Raw genomic sequence first — 20079 nt, 5'->3', positions numbered from 1 at the left:
GCATTTATTTGTTCGCTGTACCTGCCTCACTAAAGTGAGCGACTGCACTCCAGGCTGCTTCTGCTTTGGAAGCTCCAGCATTTCTGACTGCTTCTTTCCTAATACAAGTGGAAACTTCAAATCACTGTGACAAATCCATGGAAAGGATCTGCCAGTTCTCTTGTGCACTTGGCTATCTTATATTCCTCATGTACCTAAAAGCTTTAAGACCGTAAGACATGCAAAGCATTGCAGCACCAGGAACAATCCCGAGTGGATGTCTGTCTGCCATGCTATCCCCATGCTTGCACAGTGTATTAACATGCAAATCCAGAACAGTGCATATGCTAACGTCTAGGAAAAGACTTGTCATTTCAGGATATCAATGTAATGAACAAGTGGAATTCTATAGTATCACCCTAGGAAGATGTATTGCATAGCACAAGTGACCAAGGAAGCCCTTCAGTGACCTGTTGGTAAGAATGCACAGACATGAATGGCAAAGGAAAGAATATGGCCAAAGAGAAGGAACACAGCTGTGGTCATTCTCCCTGCCCAGCTTCAGCAGCAAAAATCAGTGAACAACTTGTGACTCTGGCTCTGTGACCACCCGCCAGTTTGGTGAATCTGTCCCTGTCAGTTTTCTTATACCTTGAGCTGCTATTCAACTCTCAAGCGTCAAGCAGTGTACATGGTACAAGTGCAATGGCTTCAGGGTGCATACATCTGTTACTCCTGTGACTGCTGCTGAAGCACAGAGGTTGGGTTGGCAGATGTAAGATTTGCCTTTGAGGATAAATAGGTCATATATCAGAAAGTAAAAACAGAGAAACAGCTGCAGTCCTTCTTCCCCAACAGACTGGTACTTTGTTCAACCATACCCATAACAACTAAAGGCATAGTCCCTTGAGAGCAATTCCCCATTCAACATTGCTAAGCAGCAGGCACAAGAGCGTAGCAAAGTCAGCTGGTAGAGGCCTATGATGAGGTACAAGCGAAGCACACCATGGTGAGGAGCCAGAAGTGAAGGGCTCAGCATAAACGCTTTCCTTGGCACATACTTACTAGAGTTTGTTACTATTAAAATAGAACAATTTGCTGTAGGAAAGCTCAATTTCAACATGTGCTTTCTCTGCTTTCCTCCAGCTTTTGAAGTTTTCATTGCAGTTAGTCCATTCACATGCAATCACTTGGATTGCACTGGCTTCTTTAGCGACGAATAAAAAAATAGGTGGTGGCTACAGTGCTTAAAGGAAAGGTAATGAATTGCTCAATGCTACACCAACAGCTTGCCTCAAAATAGCAGCAGTTGCCCTTCTCCAAATAGCTCCAGTTAGAAAGCAACTGTGCTTGATGCAGAAGTAAAGATTAAGGGTCTGGTCCATACATGGGTTATGCTGGTAAATAAGGAATGCCTCCACTGGGAGTTAGACTGCCGGGAGATGGGACGAGCTCAGAACTGTATCCTGTGGCCACCATACGCAGAGAGGAATCTCAATATGGGGATAAGATAGTAACTAGAAGATTAACTTACATTTTCTAACCACGAACTTCAGTCTGCCCCACAGTGCTTGCAAAGGACACCTAAACTCTTCTTATCCCTTCTTTCTATACCTCTTCCCATGGCAAATCCCAAAACATGATACTCTATACTCTGCTGAACCCTTCAGCTATAAAAGATAACTTCCATAAGATTTCTCTAACACTGCTCTGAAATGTCTTTATGGCTATTGGCTATTTCTCACCAAGCTGCATTTGCTTTCTTCTACAAATCCTGTCAAATGCTAATGACAGCAAATTCCCCGTTCCCCTCCAGCTGCTCCCAGAAAGCCTTTTAGAGTTCTAGTTCATAGAGATCACATGTGCAGGCCTTGGAGTGGAAGAGGGCTGTAAACAGGCAGTCGACTGTTTCTCTTAACACAGAAGATAAGTTTCTGCTAGGGGTGCAATTAGTTGACATGACTTTTACTAACAGGTCTTATGGCACAAAATTATATCCAGCTCTTCCCACATAGCTATTCCCACCCACTGCATTTATTAACCAGAAATCCTTCTAAATGTTATCTAGTAGCATGAATTAAGCAGTTGTGTTTTGCAGATCATGTTCTTTAGCTTGCTCTTTCATTTCCTCTTATTCAACATTATCACATTATGTTCCTCTTCTTATGTGCTTTTCCTCTCCACAAAGCTCTTTAAACAGCTGCAAAGGGGGAGGGACCACTATGCTTATGAAAACTCCACTTTGCAGAATGCTTCTGCCAGGTCCTACTGTCTGTCTCTTTCCAGGGATTTAATACCTCCAAGATCCAGGTTTGCTTTTACATCTCTTCCTTGTGCAACCCTGACAACAGAGCCTACTGCCAGCTGTCTTAATTGAAGAACAGTAATCCACCTCTTCTTCTTGTTGCCATGAGGAATGCATACACCCTCTTTCTCTTTGTAGTGGGCTCCTATTATTTTAACGGTAAGTGATCTTTTCTTTCAGATACAGTTTGTGAAACAGTGTTAGCTTTCAGGGCTAGGAGGTAGATGATACCATTCGTAACTACCACCTCAGTAGGCTGCAGACTTTACGAAGATGCATGAAATTGATTGTTTTAGTGTTGTTTCTGGCTCATTCGGTATCAGCAAATCCACTACGATGCTTATGTAAGTTGGACATAAAATGACAGAGCAGTAGGAGATGACATTGATAACCAGTAAAGAATGTTCCTTTAGATGCTCCCCGGATAATCTGTGACAGGAAAAGCAGGCGTTGCGTTTAGAGGGAAAAAAAGAAAAAATGAACCAAGACATAAAGCATAAATGAGAGAGATCTCCCCCCTCTGTACAATTATTGACTCAAGTTTGTGTATTTGCAAAGTTCTTATTTCCTAATTGTTTGATTCATACATAATTAATGTTTAAATTCAATTAGAATACATAAATATATATTTAAAAATGTAAACATACATTAAGAACATTTTCTTTAGCCCGTCAGGATTTCTTGCCTATGTTTTAGCCAACACGCACAGCTCAACAGCAGCACACAATAGTGCATTTACCTTGGGAGCATCTTCCCACGGAGAGACTCCACTGAAGCATTCAGAGTGAAACTGGCAGAAAGTGAACTGGGACAAAAATCACATTTTCCTATATGTACCTAGTCAACCTGCAGTTTTGTTTCTTCTATACTTCAGAAAACATCTGCTTTGTAACTACTGCAGGGTGAGGGCCTACTTTAGATTACACATTTTTGAATCCGTCAGCATTTTATTTTTATTTTCATTAATTGTACTGCAGAAGTTAAAATATGCTGTAAAATACAGTAAATTCACTATTACTTGCTTAGGAACAATAAGCATTCCAAAGTAGTGTGCATTGTCCTGAGACGCCATGTAGATCTTTTTACTCAATAGTACACTGAGAAGTAACAACATCACTAAGTAATTTCAGAGAAGATAATAAGATTGTCTTATTGCTGCATCCTACTTGCTCCTTCCTAATTATAGACGGGAATTTGGTACGTCACCGTTGTCAACATAAGTCATTTGCAAAAGAGGAAAGACCAAAATGACAATAGGTTGTGCAATATATTATTTCTAAACTATTATTATTTCAACAGTTATTTTAATAACTTGTTAGGGAAATGGGGGAAGCATGTCTTCTGTTAAATTCTACAGTTTAGATAGTGGTAACAGTGTACTTGCCTGTATTTGTTGACACTGCTCCTTATTCTGTTCTGGGGAAATCATGCCGACGTATTTGTCACTACACTGAAAATAAGCAGTACAGCACAGACTAAGTAGTTATTTCATTTTTTATATTTAACTTTGACCATGTAAAAAGTAAAGTTTGCACAGAGTAGTGAATCAAGCCTGTTTTTGTTTCTTCTACTGTGAAGTTGAAAGCATGATAAAGCAGTTTGTTTTTAACAGTAATACCCCTACACAGAGAATACAAACTTACTGCAGAATCTGTGCTGCAATTTATGGGGTGATTTGCTTTCCTTTTAATGGAGGAGATGTGCAGCATGTTCAGTGAAGCTATGAAAATTTCACTAGCTCAGGATCCACCCCAATGTGTTTTCCCTATTACTTTCAGTACACAAATACACTTTACCCCCAAATTAGGGCTGCTTCATCATTACTGTTAACATCATTTCTCTAAAAGCAACGTTTTACTTCCTGCAGCATTTGTGGTGATTACTGCTATTTGGAGAAAAGGATTTTGCGAGGGGAAAAAGTGCACTTGCATTTCTTTCAACACTGAGGGGAAAAACAGGAGTTTTCAAATGCGCAACCACTGACATCATGAAATACATATAAGGACAATTTTGTTTTCATTAGGTGCCATCTGGTTACTATAAGATTGGTAATGGAAAGTGGATTATAAAAATTATTCAAGAGCCACTCATTTTTACACTTTATTTACAGGCAGATTAGACCTGGCAACCTTTAAGGCAGGGCACTGCTGACATCTAGCGGCATGTGATACAGGCAGCTGAGTGAGGTAGAGTAGCCCCTCTGACCTTAATTTTTGATGATTAAGTTCTTTAAAAGTTGGGATGGTGTGGCAATTTTGTTAATAATTCTTCATTATAGGAACCCCTTCCCTAAGAACAGAGAACAGTATCTCAAAGGGCTTCATTATTTAACAGGCTGTTCTTATAATTAAGTCATGGCAGTCATTCAGCTGCATAAAGTTTATTGACAGAGTCAGTACTTCAAAATCTAAGCTGTTCTCATCAGACATGGAGACCCACAGTATGTTGTGATTTGCAGACCAGATGACCACGACTTCCCAAATCAGGTTTCAGAGAACAAGCAGTGATTACTGTACCTTCAGAATTAGGTTTCTGTAAATATTCTGCAGTTTCCACTTTTCTCACCGCTTAGGCAAACACTCCATACACTAGAATAACTACAGAAAGATGGGAACACAGGGAAACCATATTTAAAAATTCAAACAAGAATTCACTCTCTGTGCTAGCAACATTCAGCAACCACTATATGAAACAAACCAAATGACAATTTGTTTATATTTTAATTATAGCAGTCAGTTTATGTCACTTATATATGCAGCAGCAACACAAATATTTGCTTAAAAATTAAATAAAAATAACTAACATAAATTATCTCTTTAGCTATCATGAGGCTTTTCAGCTATCCCTGTAAACACAAAACAATCCATTCCTGGAATGAAGCCCCCTTTTCTACACTGTATAAACTTTAGCTCCATCTTAATTGCAATACAAAAAAAAAAAAAAAAAAAAAAAAAAAAAAAAAAAACAGAATCTGGAGCTTAGCAAGGATCAACATAGCTCTAGCTTGATAAGCCTTTGATTAGGCAGGCTTACATTGGGGATAAATATAACATTAAAATACCACATGATACTAAGGTTTTCATAATGACTTGTGCAGGAGTACAAAGCAAGTGTGAATCACAAAACCAACAACCCCAACAAACACAGATGTTTTCCCAAATGGCTTGGGATGTACTTGAGAAGCCTATTCTAGAGGACCCTATTACAGTTAAGGACGTGTGACAAAATCTGTGCTACCAATGACGTAGCACATACTCCTTTTAAGAGAAGTAAAGCATGCCTGCTGTTTATCTCATCCTTTCCCCACAGCTTGAGTAAAAGCTGTGCTTAGATATGACAGATCCGTTTGATGAAATTTTCTTCCATGTCTCCCCACTTCATACTGGATCAGAAACAAGTTCTTAAGGTATTTTTATATCTGAGTGTAATTCAAAATTACCAAGTTTCAAGAGAGATTTGTTCCCTCTAGCAACTTACAGCCCAGTTCACATGAAAGCAAATATGCTGTAGAGACATGCTTTTAATTTCTGCAATTTCTAAGGTTGTTAGGTACCCTTTCCTACTGAAGAGTCACGCTGTTCGCTGGACTAGAATCTGTTTTCATTAACGCCTGTGTCCATCGCTGCCAGGTGTACCACACAACACAGAATTACTCTACATAGAGCAGAATCACTCTCCTGCAAGGGGACAATACTGCTGGTAGGTTGTTACCAGGACCTTCGTCATCAGTATTATTACGTGGTCAACACTGGTTTGAAAAGTCCACTACCATACCATAAAAAAGCAAACACGAGAACATGGGACCCAGTCACCTCTGGAGCTGTGCCATAAGCCATCCTGCTCCACAGGGAACGTTCAGGCTTGTTTGACAGCAGCTTGCAGATCCTGTATTTTGCAGATACTGGACTCCAGCTTTAGCTGCCTAAGATTTAAAGCATTTGTGCTAGTCCATAAATCAGGTTGATTTTACACATAAAGTAAGGCATATATTAGTGCATCTGGATTTCATATAAAAGTATTCTGAAACAGAAACATCACTGGCCACCAAAGAGCTCCAAATCTTTAAAAATACCCTATGACTCCTGCAGCTCATCCTCTGGTTTTCCCTACGCAGACCAGAGTCTTCCAATTTGTTCCTGTGCCTGCAACTCTTTCCTCGTCTCCTGTGACAATGAAGAGAAAAGTCACACCCAGACTCCCTCCATTTAGATCTTTGAAACATTTTTCCTGTGTTATTAAGAAGGTGGGTTTCCTCCTGGTTTCTGAATGCACTCCCCAAAGTACCTATCAACCTGAGCTTTGCATTTTACTGTGGGGAAAACAAAAACAAACACAAACACATAGTGCCCTGAACTTTCTGCTTTTGATCTATGCTCTGTGAAAGACAGTCAGCTTCAGCAGAACAGATACTGGTGCAAGCACCACATCCTTCTGCTCCTGCAAAACGACGGTCTTTAGAAAATCAAAAGCCCTCATTACTTCATGAAGATGATCCGATGCACAGGTATTCCATGATCTCTACATCATGCCACTTGGTGTCCCTTCTGTGAGCCCGTTACGTGATGTTTTACAGGAAGCACCGCAGCAGATGCTGAAGAAAAGCTAATGAACCACCTACTGAGTCCTGACAGGTACAATAAGTTAATTCGCCCGGCTGTCAACTCATCCCAGTTGGTATCTATAGAACTGCAGGTTTCCTTGGCACAGCTCATCAGCGTGGTAAGCTCACGTTAAGCTACACCTTTTAGTTCATTACTATGGACACAGCACTCTTAAGTAAAAGCCAGACTGGTGTTAGTCTGTCCCCACTATTTCCTACTTTGCATAACATGCAGGGCCCATACATGCAGTTTGCAGGTTTTATTTCAGAATGCAGCTACAACAATCTATGCGTAAGGACAGCAGCCAGATCTTCATCCAATACAATCCCACTGATCAAAAATCAAGATCTTTCTCTGGATTCAGTAAGGCTGCAGCGAGTTACACCAGGTCAGGATCTCTCCTGGGCTGTGCACATAATGTCACTGCTTGCCATTACTCCTTGAGCTATCACTGCACACCCTGACAAAGCATTCCCTTTCCAGATTTCTTGTAGGCCCTCTTTGGTACTGAAAGACCGCTATAAGGTTTTCTGGTAGAAACTCCTACTAGTTCCATGAAGATGAACCTCCTAGATAAGAGCTTACATGGCAAACCTTACATAAACTTTACACAAATTCTTTTAGAGCTTTTTGGTGGCAAAAGTTTGCCTCCTGTTTCAGCTAAGACCCACGAGGGAAAAAAAAGTCAGCTTGCAGGGGAGAAATTGTTCCCAAGGAGTGGCATTCACACCAGTCACAACTGTCCTTGTTAAAAGCCACTTGGACCTACCTGCTTATGGGGTGACAATACATTATCAATATGTGCACAAAGCCAGGCATCTACCAGTAGAGAACTGCCTGTTTTGAAATACACCACGCAAAATCATTCTGTACAGTTGGAAATATCCTTGAAATCCCAGAAAGAATAAATCTTATTACTGCAATAAAATGGAACATTTCAGAGGACAGCTTTTCTCTGTCTCTTCCCCTGCAGAATGAACGGGAGCAGATCATGACTACAAATGTCTGGCTGAACCAGGTAACAAAACCCACAGAGGCACGCCCTTGCAAAGCACAAACAGCACTGCTTTCTCTACAGCACAGTGATTGTTTTGTTTGTGATGGTCTGGATCCTCCCATCACTAATGTATAATTCTTCTCCTAGGAGTGGATTGATTATCGTTTGGCTTGGAAGCCCTCTGACTATGAAGGAATAAATACGCTGAGAATACCTGCAAAACACATCTGGCTGCCAGACATTGTGCTTTACAATAAGTAAGTAAAACATCCCTAATTTATACAGATGGTGAACAAAATGTTAACCACATATTGAGAAAAAAGCATCAGAACCAATGATGTAGGTCTGACAAGTCTGAAACTAAAGGGTAGACCTTTTAGCCAGTATCAAGTATATCTGGCAGAGGTCCTGGCCTTAAAGATCATTTCAGCAAAATCGGGACTCTAGGCAGAGAGATTCTAGCAGAGCTGGGGCGAGTCTGCAGCATGAGTTGTTACAACACCAGAAGATCAATGAGAAGGCTCACAACTGAGACACAAGGCTTTATCAGATTAGACTACTTGGAAAGCTTGGAAAGAATGAATTTTAAGAACAAGCACAGCTGCACGCTGACCAGGTTTCAACAAAGACAGCTGGAATTCTATCAGACATCTTGGGCACTGTGCTAGATTTTTATCTCCTCCTTCTTCTCTCCTTCCACCACAGACTCCAGGACATAAATCTGCCTCAAGCTCACAGACAACAGAACTCCATGAGTTAATATTAACTTTCAAAACCAGATTATATTCTATTTTCATAAAGCATTCAAAAGTCAATTATAAGAATATATAACAAATCTGTCAACATTTGACCTCACTGCTTCACGATACTAAGAAAAATAAAACCTTGGAGCTAGAACATGATTCGATTTTTCTTTCAAACAACTGCTGATTTTTGGGGGGTTTGTTTTTAAGTCTCTAGCAAAGCGTTGAAGTAGATAATATCATTTTTTTTGGAAAACAAATAAACACCACAATAACCAAAACTTATAATACACTTTCATGATACTTTGAAAACCAATGAATTCATGAACGCAGGATGGTTTACTAACATGTACAGATGGGAAACCTAGGAAGTTTATATATAACTGAATTAAGTCCCTGGAATCCTACTACTGGAAATCAGATTTGAGAAATATTTAAATACTAAAAACTATTGTATTAGTCACAAAATAATTCAGCTAGTGGATTAGGATGTACTCTGCCTCGTCAAATCTTGTTCTGCTAAATTGTGTCCCCGCCCCCAGCGTCTTTCTTCCTATTCCCCAAATAGTATAATTTAGTGGATTGTAAGAAGGGCAAGGAACATTTTTTAAAGGCTTGCTAAATGTACAGAAACAAGCTTTTAGCAACACCATATTGGTGGGTTTTTTTGTTTGTTTTGTTTTGATGTTTTTTTTTTTTGTTTGTTTGTTTTTTACATGAGTACAAAGCTTGAAATTAAAGTTTTAGGTAAGGACTGATCCCCCTGTAACTTTCTTCTGCTGGAGCAGTGTTTTGTAGGCAGCAGTCAGTCCAGCATGGTCCCAACAAGGAAAACAGACGATCATTCCTGCACCACACAGCTCTGCCCAAATGCAGGTGGCACAGGGGGCTGTAGAGGACACTGAGACAGCACCAGCAGCTTGGCCTCAGAGCTCAGGCAGGGGCAGCAAGCAAAAGCACCTGCATATTCTCAGCCCCCAAGTCTATGCAGTATTATGGCTTAACTGTAAATCTAACTCAGGGAAATAGAGAAATAGAGACATGTGAGAGACAAAATAGTTTCTTTACTAAAAATAAATAACTAAATAAATATATACACACACATATTGACTGGCAACCAACTAAAGACCCTTACACACTGTAGCCTCTCACTTCTGCACTTAGTTGTTTCACTGCCTACACAAATTAGCTGCAAGGGTCTCAGCTCAGCAGTGCTAGGCTCCAGGACGTCTTTGCATCGCCAAGTGTAACCAATCTGGAGGGCAGCTATACACGTGCCAAGCCTTGGATGCTTGCACTGATTTTTTGCTCAGAAAAATCAACCTTAGTACAGAAACAGCTCTATTTTTATGACTTGTCAACAGACAGGTGATTCACTAGACTTTCTTGCTAACTCCCAAGGAGCAAATTTCCCATTGCAGTAAAAGGGTGCTATTTAATCACGGTCAGTTGAACTTCCTCTGTTTACACTTTGACTTTGGTATTTTAGTTGTGCAGATAACATATTGTCTCTAAATTGTATGAGCTTCCTTACAAATGTAGCTGTTTATCCAACAGGAAATGGGATATATCTAGTCCAGACTCACTTTTGCAGCCTAACAAGTGTCTAACCCAGTTTTAGTAACAGCAATTGAGTTTCCTCTTCCATCAATAAAGAGTCACTGAAAGTTCCTCCTCCCTCCTGTTCCAATTTCCTTGGTCAGCAGGACTGACTGAGTTTGAAAGGCATTGCATAGCGTGCTTGAAAAGATGCAGTGAATACACTATCAAACTCTAGATTTCAAGGAAATTTCTCACAATTGACCACACTTCTGCCTCAGGATACTTCATAGGATAAACAATCCCATGTTGTTTGCCCAGAAACGCTGGAAAAGAAACCATACTGACTACTGACTGATAATGATCCTCTCCCTGAATTAAAGGACCCAGCATAACACAGGAGACTCTCCTGGTGTAAGCTTAGCATTTGGAGGAGACACAAAGCCAACATCATTTGTGGGCATTAAGAACCCTGTGGCTTGTCTGGCCTGGTTTTGTAATATGTAAGCATTAACTGGAACAAGCCGATCAATTATAAACTATATAATTACATTTCCTCTGCCTGCACTCTCCCTGCATTTCTAACTAGCACTGCACATCCTTATTTCCTTGCCTAAGTCACTTAGGAGCGTTGCTGTGTGCTCTTAGCAGTGGCTGTGCTCCAGACCAAAGGTACCTCTGTTTTCTTGCTGGATGATCTCATTTTTACTCAGCCTTCAAAGATATTGTAAGCCCTAATTACTGTAAAAAATATTTAAAAGCACTTTCAGTTCTTTGGACAAACTGGACATGCAAATTTATTATTTAATAACCATTTTATGAAAATAATTTTCTGTAAGCATTGGACAAAATATCAGATCTCTAACTGGGAGAAATGCATACATTAATCTCCCTATCAAATTATAGCTGCCTACAACATAGATTTCAAAACTGAAATCTTCCTAAGCTTTAATTATAGCAACAACTGAGGCCCACAAGACAAAGAATGCAAGTTTTTCTGTTTTGAATTGTGTTTTCCCTTTTAATGTTTCCTGGTCTTCTCTCCTTTTTCTTTTCCCTTGTTTCATTAGTGCCGATGGCACGTACGAAGTTTCACTGTACACAAATGTAATTGTACAGAATAATGGAAGCATTCGCTGGTTGCCTCCAGCCATTTACAAGAGTGCCTGCAAGATCGAGGTTAAGCATTTCCCATTTGATCAACAAAACTGCACCTTAAAGTTCCGGTCTTGGACATACGATCATACAGAAATTGATATGGTACTAAAAACTTCCATGGCAAGCATGGACGACTTCACACCCAGTGGAGAATGGGACATTGTAGCACTCCCTGGAAGAAGGACTGTAAATCCTTTGGATCCCAATTATGTCGATGTGACATATGACTTCATTATTAAAAGGAAACCTCTTTTCTATACCATCAATCTTATCATTCCCTGTGTGCTAATTACTTCCTTAGCCATCCTGGTGTTCTACTTGCCTTCAGACTGTGGTGAAAAAATGACCTTATGCATATCTGTGTTGCTTGCCTTGACTGTGTTCTTACTGCTGATCTCCAAAATTGTCCCTCCAACATCTTTGGATGTTCCGCTGATTGGGAAGTACCTCATGTTTACAATGGTTCTAGTCACCTTCTCAATAGTTACCAGTGTCTGCGTACTCAATGTCCACCACAGATCTCCAAGTACTCACACTATGCCTCCTTGGGTAAAACTGGTTTTCCTTGAAAGACTCCCAGCCTATCTGTTCATGAAGCGTCCAGAAAATAATTCTCCACGGCAAAAGCTGTGCAACTGCAAAAAGACAAGAGCAGAGAATCTTTCCATGGACCCAGCCGTCTTGTACAAGAACTCTACCTACTTTGTGAACACAGCTTCTGCCAAAAAATATGATATGAAAATCACTGAGACTCTTGACAATGTCAGCAACCATCAAGATTTCAGGCTAAGAACAGGCATGAAATTTTCTCCTGAAGTCCAAGAAGCAATTGATGGAGTCAGTTTTATAGCAGAGCACATGAAAAGTGATGACAACGACCAAAGTGTAAGTAAAAATGAGAAATCATCCTGGTCTTTCCAAACTTCATCCCTTGTCCTCTGTAGCATGCTGTTCTTCAGGAAGGAGATTTGAATTCCCTAGCTAGCTTGAAGATTTTAGAGATTCTAGCCATAGGTTATCAGACAAAATAATGTTTGCCATTAAAACAACTTCATGAATATTAATTCAGTAAAGCCATGCTTTCCTAGAAAGTAACTCGGATGTTTATAAAAAGAAAAGAGAATGGTGGTTACCCAGTAAATCATGAAACATCCTCAAAAAAGCTGCATTGTGACATTCAAGTAATGTCTAGCGGGGGGGGGAAATACTGAGTTCCAGGTCTGGGAGTATGCCGCTTAAGAATATTTTCCCCCAATGTATTCAGAAAGACTTGAACATGATCAGCCCATGTTAACCAGAAACAACATACCTGCAGCTCAAGCTTTAATTTACCTAAGTGGGCACAGAAGAAGGACTTAGTAAAATTGGGAAACAATTGCAGACATCGTCTTCGCCCTAAGATCTCTGTCCATAACTGAGCAAGACATTATGTTGCTCTGTTATGGCAAATACAGTGGGTAGAATCAAGACCCTAATGCCAGCAGAGATGTTACTTCTTCCATTTGAGTTAAGTGAGACTTGTTATCAGCTATGAGAAGTACAGGATTCAAGACATGTTTAAGCAGTGTTGCTGGTGTCCTGTTCACATGCCCTGCTCATGTGTAACTAGCTGGCACGCTGAAGCTGATATAAATACACTGCACATAATGCTTGGAAAAACTCAGGTGGTTGGGATTTGTTTAGACCACCGTTAGGAAAAACTGTCAGGCATCCTCTCTGTGACCCCGCTCAGTCCCAGATCCCACTCAAACTCTAGGTTCTCTATTCCTGCTGCGCTCTCCCTCCTTCAGCCCAGCAGACTAAATAATTTTATAGTCTGGCTTCTGATATTGCAGAAGTCCCTTGAGGAACATGCTGCTGAGTAGTTCATGTTTTCTATTAACTGAAATTACTGTCAATATAAATAAAGAAGATCAGGAGTTAATGTTAGACATGAGCCTATACATATTAGAACTGCCTGAACAGAAGCATGCTTTACAGAGCAGGAAAAAAAATATTCTAATAGCTCAGAAACTCATGCAAGAATACGTCGTATATTAAAGGATCTACAGAGCCTCCACTTGAGACTAAGAACAATTTCTGAGGGTATTTCATGCATTAAAAAAGAATTGAATGCTTTTTACACGGGGTTTTCTGATATTACATATCACTGTTTTCTGGATTCATAAACTTAATTTCTGCTATCTTCCTTCATTATCACGCTCTGATAACAACCGCTCATGTACATTTCCTATAGCCTCTTTTCAGAAGTGCAGAATTCCCATTAGCAGCAGTGGAAATTAGAAGGGTGCGCTGAAAGAAATCTATATAATGTTCTAATGTAAGACGTGAGATAATTGACGAGCATGGTAAAGTCACTGAGGTGATGATGTCCCACACGTAACTAGAATCAATGACAGAGGAGATGCAAATGAAGATTGATATATTCATCCTTTACAATAATAGCATCAAAGTCACTTCAGGTTGAGAACAGAAACGAAGGCTCACATTGTGTTTCAACACATGCAAGGCCAAAGGGATTTTAATAAAAACAACAGTACTAATACACATTAAAACCCTTGGTTAAGAAGACTGCTGATAAGAGCTCAGAAGCTAACCTTGTTTAACAGCAGTAAATACTGTTTGTATTTGTCCACTGAGATTAACAGCATCTGCAAACTAAAATTAAAGAAAAAATTCCTTAATTGGATTGTAGCGTGGGTCCTTCCGGACTGACACCAGGCACTGACGCACCAAAACCATCTTAGATAAATTTACAGTATTTTTCTCCACTGCTCAGAATGGTTGCAGGAGACAGAATCCTTCCCAAGTCTAAAGTGATTTTATTCCCTGAACCTTGAGATTTATTTCCTTTTGTTTTCATAATCAAAGACTCTGTATCAGCAAGAGGAAAAGCAAAAGGATATGACGAATTGCTAATACCTTTAATTGGCTTTTTTTTTTCCAGGTCATTGAAGATTGGAAGTATGTTGCCATGGTAGTGGACAGGCTGTTTCTCTGGATATTTGTCCTTGTTTGTGTCCTGGGGACTGTTGGATTATTTCTGCAGCCACTTTTTCAAAACCACATTGCTGCCGTGAACCCTTAGTTGTTATTTAAAATTGTCAATGCCTACATAGATGCTGGGTTTCTTTTGGCTCTGTTTCCTCTCTGTCAAATCCGGACTGATGTCAGCCGAGTTGCTCTCACATCAGATTTATGGTAGGGATGTGGAAAGTAGAACTTGACTTGCTAGATTATTGTGATAGGAAAAAATCCAAAAACATTTCTTTTTTTTTTTTTTCCAACAAGTTCAGTTCTTCTGGTGGCATCTTGGCCCTTTTTTCAATTATTTGACATCTGAACATTACAGAGAAAGGCATTTACTGTACGATATGCCAGCTTGGCTCACAGGGATTATTTATTAAAAGGAATTTTATATACATTGCTTCAGGAAAGCCATTTTCTTTCCTTAGAATACTGCACTGTCCATACTTCAAAGAAGGTATTTAGTTCTTTCAAATGCATCAAACTATTTGTGTCTGATTTATAAAGAGCTTGACAGGTGGAATCACTGTTTAGCTGCTCTGAGTGTGATATTTAAGACCGAACTGGGAAACAGAGCCACTTCTGAGGTAACCACTAATAGGTTTCTCATCTTGCCATCTCTGCTACTAGATCAAACAGCAGAGGCTAAATTAACATATCATTAACAAATGTTTATATGCTTTGTTCAGTGATAAAATATAAATAAAATGTAAAATTTCTCCTCCTTTATATAGATTTAGTCCTGAAATGTTCCTGCAAGTTTAACAGCTCGTGTAAGTGGGGGCTACAGACGCTTTCACGAATCTAAAGGATGAAAGGAAGTCCAGTAGAGCATCTAGAGGACACAACAACCGTGAAAGGTGGCTGGAATCAGGCTAGACACCTGAGAACAAGCAGACCTGTGCATTTTGCTGAGAAGATGTTTACGCAGGTTTAAATACCACCCTCAACAAATGAGCTATGAAAGCTATCATGAGCTAGCACATGTACAGTCTTTAAGCCTTCAGCAAAGGGCAGATCAGGGCCTGAGACTCCCACCACAGAATAATCTCGCCAAACTTTGTCCCAGCCAGCTCGTATCCTCCACAAAGAGCAGTGGGCTGCTGATTCAAACTAAACCAACCGCAGCTTTTGCTAGGGACACTGTCAGGACACAGAATAATTTTACCACCACTGATAGGTACAACTAGCGACTGGTGAACAAACTGTTAACACCTACTAGTTCTTCTGAAAGGGACCTGAGGCCAACCTGTTCCAGGAGAGGATTAGCAGACACTTAAATGTGTATTAATCAGCAAGCTGCCGGTGAAGACACCTCTGGTTTATTTGCCCTCATCAGAACTAAGCGACATCCCTATCTAGATCACCATTCCCTAGCAGCTACAGACAACTACACATTTCAACACGCCACACCAGTCACACGGAGGCCTTCCCGACTGTTCAGAGATACTCCAGGACCTCTGCTGATCCCTACGTTCACTCCTAGCCCTTGTGCTGAACACTCCCAGCACTGCTGCCAGCCCTGCCCCCTGCTGCAGCCCCACTGCTCCCAGTGCCACCACCTGCAGCCGGAGTGCTTGAAGGGGTGGCCTTCCCCAGGGGCCTGAGCACTGCAACACAGCAGCTTAGGAAAGATGCACTGAAAAAGCAACAGAATTGGGGTGGGGAAGGCTCCGTGAGCAGCAGCAGCCTCTCTCCTAGGCTGTAGGCTAGAGGAAGGAATGGCTGTAACACTGTCATCCTCCCTTCCAGTCCACTTATGCTGTGTCCTCAAGCTGTGCCCTGAAGGACAGGGCAGGAGGGTGAAGGAGGCCTGTGGGACGGCCCTATTAGTGCTGGTGTGCCCTGTAACCACAGGAGCTGCCTCATCCTCCTCTCCCAGAGGGTGCCAATGCTTTGGTCCCCCCCGAACATTAACTGTTCTGGGAATTTCCCATGGTGCCCGGTGGGTGGTGTAGAGTTGTGTAGAGTTGGAAGGGATCAAACCTTCCTCCATGCCTTCTCCCTCTTAACTGTCTTCTCCCTCTTAAACCCGAATAGCAGAGCTGTTTGGCTCCAGCCAACTGTGAGACTGCTCACAGCTGTGAGATGAGATGGAGCCCACACAGTCCCAAGGGAGCAGAGGGGAGACTGTGCCCTGCAGGGAGGCACACCCCATGTTGGGTTATACTCCAGAAGCTGCCGTGGCATAGAACACTACAAGCACATGTGCACACACTGTCACAGCTGCTACGCAGCCTTTTCTGCTTACAGAGAAGCCAGAGGAAAGCCAGAGCAGCTGCTGGTGCTGCACAGTATAAAGGTGAAGCCACTTTAAATCCCACAACAACCCTGAACAGCCAGTCTGGAAGGGACAGCACAGACTTGAACACTGTCTCCAATCACTGCACCCACCTGCAGGGCAGGAGGGAGAGGGACTCAAACATCCAAGCAAGCGAGGCTGCGGCGAGTGGTCCTCAGACCCTGCAGCCCATCAGTAGGCAGATGCTGAGAGCAGAGACCCCTCTGCGCTCCTTTCCACCCCCACCAACAGCACTGCGGCTCCGTCTGGCTCTCCTACCAATACTTACCCTCTCGCCTCACCCACCCTGCACTGCCTGAACGCATCTGAACAAGGCCCCCAGTGCTCCTGTCTCACTGTCTGATGCTGTGAGCAGGAGCGATGGGTAACGCTCGGCTCTGTAACTGCAGCCTTCAGCTCCGTTACCCCCCTGGCGCAGCCGAGAGCTTCCAAAAGGATCTGGCAACTCAGCTAGCAGCCACCATGGAGCTCAGGCAAATCCAGGCCTCGACTTGACAAACCCAGAAAGTGCTTTCAGGAGGCACAACCCTGGCCCCAGGAAGATCCCTTCAGGGCTCGAGCTCCTCACTCAAGATATGGTGAGCTCTGGGGCTTTCCATGGCTGCCGTACTCCTTTATAATCACGAGTAAAGCGATATGCTTTTCTCAGGTTATGTTCTCAGAAACCACTTCGGCATTTTTGTCAAGTTTTCAGAAGTATTTCCATCCATAGCAAACTTCAGAATGGGAAATTTCACCCAAATTGCTAAAATTTCACAAAATTTTGACCTCTTAAAACTGTGGTTTCAGATTGGTAAACGCTATCTATTTTTGCCTCTCAGCAGCTCTGCCTACATAAGACATAAACCATCCCAGATTAACTTGTCAAAGAATCACAGGGTTTTCCATCTTGATTTCTTGACAAAATTTCAAAACCAGAAATTTTCCAGAGAAATTGAAACATTAGAAATGTATTCTTGCAGGATTATATGAATATGATAAGGTCCCAGTTCATCAAACAAAATAAACTTTAACTTTCCTACTTTTCAAGGTTTTTACAGCAATACTTTCATTTAAAGAGGAAGAATGTGGTCATTCAAAACATATTTTCCACTAAAACTGTTTCAATGAAAGTGCACAACCAGCTGTTGCTTCCCTTCTGGTGAAGAAAAGGTTCTGATGACGCTACCTCCATTCCCTAGTACGGTGTGAGGGTATTCTTTTCCTCATCACCTGATTTGATCAAGATCTGATCTTAACAAATCTTAACAAAAAGGAAGCCATTTCAAAGTAGCATGATCATTAAAAAGCAAAGGCTACAAAGTTTGTTACTGCAGATATTCTTGGGGGAATGAGCTTTCCCCTGTCCATACAGATTCTTCTATGTACTTCTGCAATGCAGTCATGGTGACGTGTTCTTAATGTATCACTCTCCCTGGACAGAAAAATAATCCTACCTCACATCTGAGCTGATTTCACCAGGAGCTTCATCACATAATGTTAGAGATAAAACATCTACACATACAAATACAGCTGGAAATGTCAGCAACTAGGCAAATTAAGCTAAAATACCTGTACCTCTGGATACAGTGGCTCTTCACTGCCTCTGCAGACCAGCCATTTCCAAACTCCTCAGCTTTAGACACATAATTTTGGGAAACACAGGCTAGGATCTGATCTTTGAAGCTTTAGCTCATTTCTGGTTATGACTCAAACAAAAATCCTAGTCATAATGCTGCCCTTTCATGGAAACCAAGAAGGCAGAAAGGGAAAACAGTTAATCTCAATGTCCTGGCAAGGCAAGAAAATGTGTTCACAAAGGGTTAAGCTGCAAGACCAAACGGCTGAGTTCTCTGGAAAAAAATAATAAAATCAAATGGACAGTAAAGCCTATTTCCTCTAAGCTAATAGAATTACAGAAATTATCATGAGAGCTTGTGTCTGGGGATGGAGTGAATGATGCTCTGAGAGACAGAAACTGGATAAACAAGCTCTGTGCCAAGAGCAGCTGAACCCAGCCTGACGCTCATTCTCTCAGCACTGCCTCTTAACACAGCGCCAAATGGGGTCGTCATTTATCCTTCCCTAACAACAGAGAGAGAAGCACCCACTAGGGGCTGCCTGCCGCCCCACTCCGCTCCCCTCTCACCGCTTCCATCTCCCTCCTCCCTTCACGCCCACTGCCCAGATGAGTCCAGCAAGCTCTGCGAGCAGGAGTCTTGCGCCACCTGGCCATGCCAGGGGGAGGCAAAAAGCGATATACAAGTTTATAAAGAAGCTGATGGGCACCTGGGGAATGAGCCACTTTGCAAACCATGATTTTGACTGAAGAGGAAACAAACCAAACACTGATGGCTCTGAAAGGCTGATATGGGATGATCCCTGGCAGTAAGCTTTTCCCAGGCAAGAGGAAAAAGGCAATCCCTTACACCTCAACTTCAGCTACATGTTCCTACTAAAAGGCCTAAATTCAGAAAAACATGCCAAGAAAAAACAAACAAAAACTATATTCCCACTTCTCTCTCTTGACTGATGCAATATTCTCTCCCCTGAAGATTTTTTACTATAAAAACTCTGCTAAAAGAGATCCTGTCAGGAACTTCAGTTGTTTTTTTTGTTTGTTTTGGGTCATTTTTGTTTTGATTTTTTAACTTCACAAAGAAAATACGTGACAATAGGAAAAGATTGAATCTATTTCCTCAGCAGTGAGAATTTACAGCCTCCAGGATCTCTTCTAGACAGGGTTATGGTGTGAGAGTAACCTTCACCAGAACTTCAAATACAGTGTCCCATTCTCCCCCATCTTTCCCTTGAACAACAGGGTTTTGTGGGATCAGGCTAGGATCCTATGCTCTTATTCCCCTTCCCAAATTCCACCTTTATAACCCCTTAAAGCAGGGATGGTCCACCAACAGTTATTCTCAAGTGCTTTGGTTAAATTTTGCCTCCAGCTCTAACCCCTGTCTCTTGCCAGACCCTGGCTGCTGTGTGTATCACTCTGGGCTTAGATTTCTGGGAAGTTATGCTTGTGCTGAATTACCCCTGGGAACAGCAACATCCTTCTTACACTGTGAAGAACCAGGCTACAGTAAAGCACCTAGCACTACCACCTGCAAGGATGACACACAGTCAGGAAAAAAAAAAATCAACATTAAAAGCATAACTGGAAATTCAGGTCTCATGATCTCAGTTCACTGCTAAATCAGGTGTCCCTAATGCCGATATCCATTTCGGCACAATTCAATTATAAGATTTTCATTAACTAAACTTCTCCTAGTAGCTTGGCATGAGAATTTTTTAAAGAAAAATCCTCTATAGTAGCTAACGGGAAAAATCTTCAGCCTTGTCAGAGTACCAGGTTCGTTTACGCACCAGTTTATGGACTCTTGCCTATTAATCTTGCCAGGACACTGCTCTTTGCCTACAATAACGTCTATTCTGTCTGCAAT

General features: G+C 41.5%; 1 protein-coding gene and 1 long non-coding RNA gene across 4 annotated transcripts in view; one reads left to right on the top strand and one right to left on the bottom strand.

Annotated features, from left to right (window-relative positions):
* The window catches only part of LOC106019666 (uncharacterized), a 94066-nt gene that overhangs the window by 71784 nt on the left and 2203 nt on the right, over nucleotides 1-20079 (bottom strand). The window lies entirely within an intron of this gene.
* Nucleotides 1856-15078, top strand: CHRNB4 (cholinergic receptor nicotinic beta 4 subunit). 3 transcript variants are annotated; one of them, XM_005027921.6, is made up of 7 exons: nucleotides 1856-2443; nucleotides 6399-6527; nucleotides 6858-7003; nucleotides 7859-7903; nucleotides 8030-8139; nucleotides 11235-12207; nucleotides 14270-15078. In XM_005027921.6, the coding sequence occupies exons 3-7, from the start codon at nucleotides 6890-6892 to the stop codon at nucleotides 14408-14410; spliced, it is 1383 nt and encodes a 460-aa protein (XP_005027978.1). In that variant the 5' UTR covers nucleotides 1856-2443; nucleotides 6399-6527; nucleotides 6858-6889; the 3' UTR covers nucleotides 14411-15078. The 3 variants fall into 3 exon arrangements, with proteins under 3 accessions (XP_005027978.1, XP_038040984.1, XP_005027977.1); XM_038185056.2 differs by lacking the exon at nucleotides 6399-6527 and having other exon boundaries at nucleotides 6858-6915; XM_005027920.6 differs by lacking the exon at nucleotides 6399-6527 and having other exon boundaries at nucleotides 1858-2443.

Source organism: Anas platyrhynchos, chromosome 11 (genome assembly GCF_047663525.1).
Source record: "Anas platyrhynchos isolate ZD024472 breed Pekin duck chromosome 11, IASCAAS_PekinDuck_T2T, whole genome shotgun sequence".
In the NCBI taxonomy this organism is placed as follows: domain Eukaryota; kingdom Metazoa; phylum Chordata; class Aves; order Anseriformes; family Anatidae; genus Anas; species Anas platyrhynchos.
Note: the sequence above shows the minus strand (reverse complement) of the source record. Positions and strands in the feature narration are given on the sequence as shown.

Excerpts from the sequence above, each read along its gene's own strand:
- CHRNB4 (XM_005027920.6), top strand. The coding sequence starts at position 2,389 with ATGAGGAATGCATACACCCTCTTTCTCTTTGTAGTGGGCTCCTATTAT. Across the intron at positions 7,004-7,858 it reads TGGCACAGCTCATCAGCGTG|AATGAACGGGAGCAGATCAT; the intron begins GTAAGCTCACGT and ends CTTCCCCTGCAG. Across the intron at positions 7,904-8,029 it reads CAAATGTCTGGCTGAACCAG|GAGTGGATTGATTATCGTTT; the intron begins GTAACAAAACCC and ends TTCTTCTCCTAG.